Consider the following 12,443-nt stretch of genomic DNA (forward strand, 5'->3'; position numbering starts at 1 on the left):
TCCCACTTGTATAAACACTCATCTTGACAAAGAGTCCTACAATCCAGGTTGACCTTTGTAAATAAATTATTATTTAGAAGTGATAAATACGCATATAGATGTTTGCAGTAGGAATAGGTTTTACCCTTTTAACTGGCACAAAAACTGACACCTTTATTCAAGGCATCATGTTTGCAATAACCACAACACAAGCAGTCAAAATGCAAAAAAAAAGACAACTCTGATAATAATAAGCACTGTCCTTGAATTTGATTGGTCCACACCCGAGACAGCTTTTCTTAGAGCCTAGTCTCCATTGGTGTTGGACCAGAAGACGCCAAAAGGCGTACAACTCAAAAACGGCGCACTATCAGAGTATTGAGGGCTTGGGGTGAGCATTTACATTATGAGACCTCCTTTGCCAGAAACAAGATATAGGAATAGGTTTTACCCTTTTAACTGGCACAAAAACTGACACCTTTATTCAAGGCATCATGTTTGCAATAACCACAACACAATACTCTGATAGTGCGCTGTTTTTGAGTTGTACGCCTTTTGGCGTCTTCTGGTCCAACACCAATGGAGACAGGCTCTAAGAAAAGCTGTCTCGGGTGTGGACCAATCAAATTCAAGGACAGTGCATATTATTATCAGAGTTGTCTTTTTTGTTTGCATTTTGACTGCTTGTGTTGTGGTTATTGCAAACATGATGCCTTGAATAAAGGTGTCAGTTTTTGTGCCAGTTAAAAGGGTAAAACCTATTCCTATATCTTGTTTCTGGCAAAGGAGGTCTCATAATGAAAATATATGTTTGCAATCAATTAATCGGTGTAATAAATTGCTAATAGCAATTATCAGATGCTTTGATACGTAATATATATTTCTTGTACGTTTCTGCTTCGGGTATATAAAACCTGGTAAAGCTGTCTGGCACACAAGCGCACATTTGGTGCCATGTGCATGTACAGTGATGGAATGCTGCTCCATGAGGTGTGCATATTGTGTTTCTCTTGGCAGGGTGCAAAGCAGTCATGGCGTTTCATTTTTGGCTGTTCTCCCAAGCAACCCTACGTTGTATGATGTAAGCACAGAGATTATCCACGGAGGTAACATCTCTTCAGTGAAATTACAAATCCATCGGAAAAAAGGCGCACCACTGGAAAGGTGAGAATGTATTTTCTGTGTATGATGTATTTTGAACGTCTTTCCCACCGTACATAGCCAACCGTGCAAATCGGATGTGTGGGAAAAGATTGGTTGAAAATCGAGAGCAGGAAAAAAAAAGCGGATCTCGAGTGGTTGGCCACTTTGTACTGCAATGTGTCGACTTGTTAAATTTAGAGGACTCGTGTTGACTCGCTCAATTTACTGTGCAATGTGATTCCCCTCGATGTCCTTGTATTAGTGTTATGCTGTATGATGATTATTCTGAATGCAACGTTTCTGAACTGTCTTCTTCTTTCGTATGGCTTTGTGAAAAGCAACAGTTTTCTTTTTCTTAATGATCGTCATAAATGAATGCAAAGGTTCCTCACCCAGTCCAATGAGGTTTGTTGATGCAGTGTGGATTTCAGCAATTCCGCCAGGACGTGCCATAACTGTCTGTGACTCATTATATTCTATGAGTGGCTGGCCGGGTTGCCTAAAAGCAGTCAGTGAGAGTGTGGAAAGAACAGAGTTCATTCCACTTTGTTGCTGTGCAGAACGGGGCAAATAGGTGAGTGGGATTTGACGAGAGGGACGGAGAGTCTGGCACCTGAGTACTGAACTACTCCCGTAATTCTGGAAATTGCGTAACTAAACTCACAAACACACATGTGCCCAGTCACATACAAATACTCTCCCCACACATACAGTACAAACAGTTATAAATATGCATAGAGACTGATCCCCCGTATAATATTTTACCAGATATTAGCTAGCACTTATTATGGACATCACGGCACGTGATGATTATGCAACGGTCCTCCATAACAGTCCCCAGAATATCAGCAGTCCCTACCATGCTCATGCTGACAATAATCCCTGAAACGAGTAGACCTGGACTAACCCCGAGGTATGAAGAGGAGATTGGTAGCTGGAGAGGAGGAGACATGGTCCCAAGATGTGACGATATGTGGTTTGTGGCTGGAAATGAGATGACAGAAATGAGGGGAGGGGGGGAGGGAATGCGGAGATAAGAGAGGACATCGGAATAGTAACAGGAGGAGAGACCGGCGTATGAAGGAGAGAGCGGTGTATGAAGGAGGGAGCTTCTGTGCAACGGAGGTGGAAAAAAATGGAATGTCTCTGCATGTTTGGTGGGAAGAGTATCCTCTACAGATACATAAAAATAAAAATACAAAAAAAACACACCATCACACACACGCATATAGACATTCCCACGCTATGTTATCACGAGCAACACCAGGTATTCGTCCAGCATTGCGATATCGCTGGGCCATGCACATATACTCTGCATCTTGCACAACGCAGAGCCGACGCCCATTTCTGCCTGGCATATTGTACGCACATTTTCTGTACCTAGACCCCAAGTGCTGATAATTAAGTGTATCTGCGAGCGCGGTGGCTGGATAGAATCTGCTTGAAGTTCCAGATGAGAGAGAAGGGGCCAAGGGCCTCGATTAGCATGCCAGGTACTGGTTATATTCGATCATGAAACGACCAGCAAAGATAGACTGGCGTGAAATATAGCCAGACCGTGCAAATTTTGACTTAAAACTTTCGTGACTGCAGAAAATCATGTTCGATGGCTCTTTCGGTAAAGTCACGTAGATGGAAGAAAAAATAATAACAATAAAATAATTAAAATGAAAATAAAGTTAATAAAAAAACATCACGGCGTTTCGATCGCAACACAAGCGGTCGTCATCAGGACCGCTTGTATTGCGATTGAAACGTGGTGATATTTTTGTTCTTTTTTATTCACTTTTCATTTTTATTCCTTTATTGTTGTTATTTTATTCTATCTACGTGATTTTACCGAAAGAACCATCGAATATAAAGACCGTGCAGATATAGAGATTGCAGTCAGAAACAACCGTATATAGTTGAATAGTTGATATTCATACGTAACAGACTCACAATGAACACAGAGCTACAATATGTCATGTAAAATACCATTCCCTACAACAGCTGCATTGCCCAGTCAGCAGCGCATAGCTTTAAGTGCTTTTACCGGCGACTCCTCTAAATGCAAATCAATCCTAAAATGTATATAATTTATGTTATTATTTCGTGAAAAACGTTTTGTCCGTTATCCACACTTTATGGCACAAGCCAGAATGTGTCAATAGTGGATAAGAGTTGTGATGAGAAGGAAAGTCTCTTTCATGATCTTTATTCGAGCAGGATGCCCAAATCCATAGAACCGGTTCACAAGATACCAACAACTTTATTTTAATAACACACGGCAGTATGCATTCATGACATTGTGCGCACACTCTAATTTGTGTCACGTTTAGGAGTACACTGGAAAATTGTTAGTATACTCTTAGTTGAATTTCCTATCCTTACAATAATCAATGTAAAACACGCAAAGACAATCACAGTCGTGGCATCCTCTCTGGATACAGGACCGATTGTAAATTATCTACTACTGGAGGAAGTCCTCCGCGCACCATGTTATTCGTGGGGGTTGTTTGACCATGCTTCACAACGCTGACCGGTGCAGGTTGTTGAAGGGGGACTTCTGGGACCGGTTCAGATAACAACTCACCACCGACGTTAGCTGTGGCCGGGAATCGAGCTCAAGTCATGGGGTTAATAGCGCAGTGCGCAAACCACTTTTCCGCTTTGCATGAGCCGATTTTTAATAGCATTAGGAATCGCATATCCTTGTCATTCTTTGCCAAGGCAGCACAAATGGGAACACTGACAATTTCTCCCCCCACCCCCACGACATTTAATTTCGTATGTTAAACTATTAGATACGGACAAAAGACGTCCACGGTAGTGCACAATGCAGAGAGGCCTGTTTAATAGCCATTACACACACAGCCTGTGCAAAACAGCCACGGACGGAATTGTATTATTAGTCACATGCCATTTAAAATATAGTAAATATTTACACTACTGTACTAGTGTTCTTATATTACAACACAAATATGCCGCAGAGGAAGACTCATAATTCAGCATAAAACACCCATTAGAAAGGGCTACATATACATATGTGGGGTGCACATATATTCTCAATAAAATATAACATTCCTCAATTCTAGCATTGCAGTGCGATGGAAGCCCTCTTATACACAACAGCATAGGTCGTCCCGATCCCAGGTAAACAGACTGGACAACGCAGACAGCAATCTGTTATGACAGCTCCACCGTGATGCTTTGCAAAGAAATGCTGTTTTACAAGTGGTTGCAGCTAATGCAGCTTTACGTTAAAAATTTATTTTACACAGCGTTACTCAATCCATCATGCTTAGCATAAGATTAAGATACAATTACTTGGAATTTATTTACCACGCTTGTAATTAAATTTGCACACAATAAAGCAAGCTTGCACACGATGTATCGATTTAATCAAATAAATACCGGGCTGAAATGTAATGCACTTGCATATATCGTGAGTTTTCAATATCCTGTCGAGCTGAACGAGTGCCTGTTTAACATAGCTTCAGTGGGAAGCGAGGATGTGTTTTGTTACTGATAACGCGTAATGTCAAGCAGGGCAGTGTTACAGAGTGTTCCATCTCCCATACGTTACATTCGGCCTGCTGCTGTGTTGTAGCTCTGCAAATTACGTACTGTAATAAATGTTGTTGGCCGGCTGTAATGCTTTGGGTTTATTCAACTTCCGAATGAAGTTGGTCGAAACAAGAGGCCGACAAAGCACGTGTGGCCTGGGCGTCCACGCCCGAGGGACACTTAAAAGTTGAACGTGACCTGATTTATACAGTTGGTAAGACTTCCCACGCCGCTTTGTGATGCAACCGCTCATTACATATCCAAGCAAATAAAAGCCACTCAAATAAACCTTACCACAAATAGACCGTTACACATGATCTGGCAATAGTCAGAGCTGGGAAGAAAACGTTATCTTATCAAATTAAAAGCTGCATTTTACTGGTATCATTGATTATTAACGCCATTCATTTTGTACGAATATAAATTAATAAGTCCAATCATATGATTCAACAAAAAGTTCCAGCAATGCTGTTATAGTAGTACGACAAGGCTAAGTGCTAGGAGTTCAATTTTATTATTATGTGAATTTACCATCGAAAAGAAAATAATTTCACTGTTTGCTTGGTGCTCATTAGTCAATTGACACTGGTAAATTTGAAAATATTATTCCCAAATGCTCAAAATGAAGCTGAATATAATAATCGAACTGCACTGTCAGTGGTGCACAAACAGACTGCCTTATAAAAGTATGTAATAGGCCAATGTTTTTTGGGTATTGGTCCTTTTTCATACCAAAAAGAGAAATTCGAGGGAAAGCCGGGAAATGTACTGACTTTATCAAAGTAAAATTTTGATTTAAAGCTTTCGTGACTGCAGGGATTCATATTATTGGTTCTTTCGGTAAAGTCACGTAGAAAGGAAACAATAAAATATAAAACAATACAATTCTCACGACGTTTAGCGATCATTGGAAGGATTTGATAAACTATTTCAGGTCTTAATTGATTGTGTTCACGCTTACGGTGACTTTCAGACCGCATCCATTATCTTCGTCTCCCCTCTCCTTTTTCCGAACATAGATGGACTCGTCCATCTGAACAACTGCCAAAAAAAGCGCTGTCCGTGGTGCTAACGTTAAGAAAAAAACCGCCACTTTTTTCAAAAATTTCTTGCTGTGGTTTTCACACCTAATGATGATTGCTTGTGTTGCAGTCGAAACGTGATAATTTTATTGTTTTTTTTATTTTATTGTTTCCTTTCTACGTGACTTTACCGAAAGAACCAAGAATATTTATCAAAGTTGACAATCAGAAGTCACACTACAGTGGCCCGAACAAACTGGGACATTTTAAGAACTGACAATTTTATCTCACTGACCCTACACCTATATTTAGAGGTACACCACCTCCAGCACTTTAGCAAAGGCCTTTTTGTGTTTTGTTTGCCATTCATTCTTGGTGTTCAAAGTGTCACGGGGAAAAGCTTGGTCAAAGATGAATTCACTAGTTTAAATGTTAAAGTGCTTTCCCTCACAGCTGCCTAAGTAACTCGTGCCCTTCCATGGAGCTGAGGTCATTTTCAGAGGGGATTCTATATCAAAAATTCACTTATGGTGGATCCCATGTTCGTAAATGTCCTTTGGACTGAAAATATTTTCATAGGTCATAAATGTCTAACAGTGGCGTCACTAGGGTTGGTGTCACCCAATACGGTAACTCATGGTGTCACCCCTATGGACCTCCTCCCGTACCAGACCATATAGAATCCTTAGTAATGTTTTTTTGTACTAATGTTACCCGTAAATCGTAATTCCCGTATATCACTAAATGTAATGGCAATAGTAGTGACATAAACAACGAGCAAAATTAAAATGACACCTTTAAATTACAATATCATACGTGCAGCCTAAATGTTTTTACTTTTACATAGTTTCAGGTGGTTAAAGTGAAAATTCGGTAAGAAAACAATAGAATTCGAAGTAAAAAAAACGGTTAAAACATTTAAGAACTACATTAAAATCAGATATATATTTGCAAGACAGTAATGTTTTTAAAGACAATTTTTAAAAGACTAAATTAAAACAAATGAATTTAAGATTTAAGTTATATTTCTAAACATGTATCAAGAAACATAGCATTTCCCCCCACTTCATGTTTTAAATTTTCAATTACCCTATTTATTATCAAAAAGTTATATACTTTAATAATTGTTCTACATGTAAGTTTATTAGAATTTTTTATAATAAAATAATATGTGATACAGTTGTACATTGCTTTAATGTAATATTTCTTATATTATATGAATACTACCAACAAAATAGTTTTGTAAAATCTTTCTACATTGAATTACAACATTATTAGTTACAACATTATTCATAACGGAGCGGAAGCCTTTTTAGATTTTTCTCAATCTTTTCCTTTCATTACTACTTCATTCTCAAAAAAGTTATTGATATAGTTTCAAAAATACTAATTACCACAATATTGTATGAAAACACCAAAAATATTGACAAAATCAGCGACTACTGTATGTGTTCGTAAAGTGAAGTACTTTGGTAATTCATGAAACGCATTAATGATATTGCTTGTGACGGCCACATCGCAACTTGATAAGCAGCCTGCAGTGGCAATTGGGGTGTTGAGCAATTGCGAACGCTCTCATTGCTCATGCCTACCCCAGCTCTGAGCACTCATAAATAATTGTACAGGGTTGCAGCCTCTGGTTGAGCATGAAGGTAACCGGGAGTTATAACAGGTCACACATGTGCCATGATATAATGTAATAGTGTCTGTCTTTGAAAAGCAATGAAATGTTCGATTTTTTTATTTAATATTTAATATGTTTGTTTATTTATAACTAAAATTATTTACTACCCTTCTAGGTTAAGAACAGCCTCTAACATCCTGCCATGTTCGCTTCTGCATATGCTGTATATGCTTTAAGAAAAACTATGCCAGAAGCATATTGATTAGTAGCCTTTCACTGTTATTGGGATTATGCAATAAATATTGTGCCATATCAATTATCATCCTTTATACATTATTCTTAATTGCATTAAACCCTTGAAAAGCAGACATTTGGGCCCAATTCCTGTTGCTATTTTGGCCATTGTTCCACTACCTTTGTCAGAACGATGGCTAATTATGCATACAATCAGAAATACATTCTAGAATTTGCGATTTAGGTGTGGCCAACTCCTCACAAAAGTTTAACCATTCCACCACTAGTCACTGCACAACTTTAGAATGGCCCAGAGTGAGCAGGTCTTTGGTGCTCTACTTTCCTCCAATTGTAATCCAATATCATTGTATACAGCACCTTCACTTAAATGCCAGACTGGAGGCTCTCACGCACATAGAGATGATATTGATGATATAATGACAAAACATGTGCGAATCACCATGCCACGGATGCCCCATTGTGTTTAAGTAGTGCTAAGCCATATTTAACTACATTAGCAGACCTCTAAGAATAGGTTTGCATGTTCACCACAAGTATGTGTGGTTAATGCAGACATGATTCCTTGCAAAAGGTTTATGTTTGGTGTTTGAACATCTTAACACATGTTTTATTGTCAGAAAGGGTAAAACTTATTCTTATACTTAGATACTGGCAAAAAAGGTCCCATGTTGTAGCAGACCTCTGTTGAAGGTGGATCAACTGTGTGTTCATGCGTGAGACAGATCAGAATCTGATTGGTCGGCCTCATAGAGGAATTCTACAACAGTGCGGAAACGAGGTTTACATAACTCGGGCCTTTTTTGTATCAATGAGTGCTCACTACGTTTTGATTCGACCCGCTACAGGCTGCTGCGAGTTCACGTCGTTCCTACATGTATTGCAGCACTAGTAAGACCCAAAAGGCCGATTGAGACACTGATTACTTAGATAAGACACTGATTACTTAGATGATTACTTAGATGAGACACTGATTACTTAGATTGAGACACTGATTGTAATAATAGGGTTTTCCCCTTTTTTCTGACAACAAAACTGAAACCTTTTTACAAGGATTCATGTTTGCATTAACCACGCCGGAAGGCGTCATCTGATCGAGCACCAATTGGGTCGAGGCTCAAAAGAAAGCCGTCCCTTGGTGTGGACCAATCAGTTTCAAGGACAATGCATATATTATCATAGTATGTTTTTTGTTTGCATTTTGACTGCAGGTATTGTGGTTAATGCAGATATGAATCCTCGTAAAAAGGTTTCAGTTTTGTTGCCAGAAAAAAGGGGAAAAACCTTATTATTACATTTTGGCACTGGCAAAGGAGGTCTAATGATGAAGACACTGATTACTTAGATGATCACTTAGATGAGACACTGATTACTTAGATTGAGACACTGATTACGTAGATGCTTGAAGGACATTTGATCAACACGCTTGACCACAATATACTAAGCTCCAAGCTCAAATTTAGAAAGTGCAATTTACGACTTTCATGCCTGGAGATATATATGTAGATAAAAAGATTGAGATATAGATCAACAAATTAAGTAATATATGGATTACTGGATGTGTTGCTTTACAGGAAAGTAATACAATGGTTTAGGTAAATACTTTTGATGTAGAGATGGCTCGATTAAAATGTATTTATATTTGTTGCAAACGTACTGCAGTTGAAAATATTAATCGAATCAATGAATGCGATATGATGATAATTTCATCATGATTATATTTGACTTTATCCTTTATATGCTCAACCACTAGTTGTTTCATGTTTCTCATATACCACTGTGCTCTAATTTCCCATAATATCATTAGAACAATTGCTTTTTATGACAAATGATTTCATCCAATCTGTTCATATTCATCAGGAAAAATAAATTCAGCTAAATTTCACAGGACCAAAGTCATGCGTCTTGTACAAACATACGAGAGTAAAGTCTGCTTCTGCCACCCCATGTTCTGGAATCATGACGAATTGAAAAGTATTGGAAGTGTGATATATGGAGGCATGGCATCTCTGCACAGTGGGCACGACAGGTTATTAATGTCTTCGCAATGAAAGGGCCATTAACATTTAATGCTCACAGTGACGTATATTAGATTCATGTGGGCTAAGGTTGCTTGCAGAGAGTGTCTCGGCATCACTTTAAGTGGAGATGACATGCAAGTGTGATGAATGTAATTTAATGACCTTAACAAACCCTCTTGGCTTTCCACGCACCAACTCTGGGGTGCTAGTGAGCATCTGTGGGGTCATGCACAAACACAGGTTACTGAGCTGTATAATTAATGTTTTCACTAATTTATCAATTTGCACCACGTTGTTTTGTTTCTGTCAGATTATTCTAGTTACACGTGCCTTACTTCACGTAATAATACTCTTTGTGTATTCAGGATAACATCGCTGAGTCTCAGGATACATTTTTCAGGAGGGTCCTGCATTGAGACATTTGACCAATTCTATAAATGAGTATTGGCATGGTGGAAAGAGTCTGTAGTACCGTGAGAAAACAAATACATGAGGGGACAGCACACAGTGCTCCATATAGATGGATTAAAATCTACTTGATGCACTGCCAACCCTGGCCATCTCACGACCCAGCAGGCGAGGGAGTTTAAAAAAATGTGTGGTCTTCCAGGCCTCTCTTGTAGATCACACCGTGCACCATTTACTTTTAAAGCAATGCATTTTGTAATACAGTATACCTTACATCATGTGTTACTGTCAAAGTGTCTTAACATATAAATGTCGTGTTAATGTATGATCAACTCCAGGACATATTTTAAGCGTCAAATGCCATTTTTAAATATGCATAGAACAGAATGGCAAGCGTGTCATTCAATTTAGAATGAATGAAAGCTAGCATTTACTTGTTTAATTGCAGGACTACATTTGATACCAATGGGTTTCAATTCTGAAATTTGATCCCTGCAATATCTTGCAGTGTGATATCAAATTATTTAATTGTAAATGTCAATATTTGAAGACTGGTCCAAAATAAGATTGGGATGGGTGTACCTACTTTATTAACAATGGCATAGAAGTCAGAGCACTGACATCCGGGGTTTAAATCAAGTTCTCTGGTATAGAGAGTCGAAGGTCTCATCCCAGTCACAGAAGAACAAAAAAAAAAACCCATCATATGATATAGGATGTACGCTTGATATGGCTAATTTAGCTGATGTGGTAGCAACATGGGATGCAAGTCAGACCTACATATATCAGTGTGTCCGCTCTGCAATCACCTAATAGAAGAACTTCAGTGAGAGTTCACCCCTACTATGGAATGGATAAAAAGGCCATTTGAAAGATATTTCATATTTCCTGTGAAAAATCACTTCTACGGTCTCTTCTGCCACACGGGGTGCTATTGCTGTGTGCCTCAGAATGGATTCTTTGTCTCGTGACATTAACTCCAATGTCACAATTGGACATTGTAAAAGACTGAAGCAAATAAATAAATACGTGTTTTCTTGGCCAGGAACTATTTTTAAGTGTAGTGAGAACCCTGACTGCACTTCATGGGAGTAGTTTAATAACCACGAAAATATGATTTTGAGAAATCTACTGATATAAATGATTGCAGTTACCAGGTAGTTCATTGTCCTTTTGTCAAATCATCACTCATTTTTTTATATTCCACAAGACATTTGTTATACTCTGGAACCTTTTAACAGTAGTCATTTTGTAAACTAATAAAATGCTTGTTTCCTGTCACCTGTGACAGTATTAGCTCTTGTACCCATTCAAGATGCTTATTTTGATGCTTTCTAGGCTTGAATTGAATTGGATGCTGATTCCACAAAATGTTATAAACAAAACTTTTGAGAATACTTTGCATTGTGGGACAGATGGAAGCAGTTCACACTCTTAAGCTGTCATCCATGAGCCATTATACACTTACATAGTGTCATGGGCAAGTGGACTACAGCAACATTATTCGCATTCACATATCAGGGGTGTGATGATGCGTTTGTTCATATCAATTCTTAGGCTCGCAATATATGATTCGAATCACATGCATAAAAGCCATTGTTTTTTTGCTTCATACATCCTGTACGGAATAGGTTCATGTTTGCCCCCCCCCCCAGCTGTTAGAGGCCGCTACATTTGCCACGATGTTTAAAAATATATATCCTTGAATCAAACCGTGACCCTTAATAATTAATTGACTTGCGAGCCAATTATTGCGGGGACGGAGCGCTACATCCCTAAATGTTCACAGCTGTTTCAAACAAAACACGACCATTACAGAACTATAACCTTCAAGGGCAAATATCAATCAATCGATGTTTATTTGTTAAAAGCTACCACCAGCACTCATTTACCAACTGAGTGGATTGTACTTCAAAGTTGTTGGGGGGTTTATTTTATTTTGTTTCCAAGTAAGGTTCAGTACAGTGCAAGATTTGCTCGGCGTCACCAGCGTGAGCCTTGGCAACAGCGTGGAGGTGTGCACGCAGGCTGTGCATCACCAACCACGTCGACAGGTTCACCGTCGATTCGACACGACGGAGCTCCGCTATGGCTCTCTTCGCAGTCGGAGACTGGCCGGATAGCTCCCCTGGAACGCTTTTGTTCCTTGCTACATCCGCGAGAAAGGAAAGTTCCACGGATTTACGTTGGGGCCTGTTGGGGCGCCATGATCCAACCACAGTTTAAACAAGTTGTGAATATCGGTTCTATACTCAGACGTGTTGAGGAGAGAGAGAGAGAGCGTCCTCGATTGTATGCGGACGGATACTGCCGTGCTTGACATATTGATGACATTCTATTTATCACAATAGAACACTCGAATTAGCCATGAACATTTGGTTGCACTGTGATTGGATGCTTACCCTCCAAAAACTGCTCCACATCTTTAAAGCATACGCTCAAGTA

The 12,443-nt window shown here is 39.0% G+C and overlaps 1 protein-coding gene across 6 annotated transcripts in view; it reads left to right on the forward strand.

Moving 5' to 3' along the window:
• Positions 1–12,443, forward strand: part of LOC116939056 (transmembrane protein 132D-like) — a 229,964-nt gene that overhangs the window by 162,749 nt on the left and 54,772 nt on the right. For all 6 annotated transcript variants that reach the window (XM_032946940.2, XM_032946941.2, XM_032946943.2 and 3 more), the window contains one exon: positions 997–1,143. In XM_032946940.2, coding sequence (XP_032802831.2) covers positions 997–1,143 — 147 coding nt within the window. The remainder of the gene's footprint in view (positions 1–996; positions 1,144–12,443) is intronic.

The sequence above is a fragment of the Petromyzon marinus genome, chromosome 5, assembly GCF_048934315.1.
Source record: "Petromyzon marinus isolate PM22_M1 ecotype Great Lakes invasive population chromosome 5, UKy_Petmar_22M1.pri1.0, whole genome shotgun sequence".
Taxonomy (NCBI): Eukaryota; Metazoa; Chordata; class Hyperoartia; order Petromyzontiformes; family Petromyzontidae; genus Petromyzon; species Petromyzon marinus.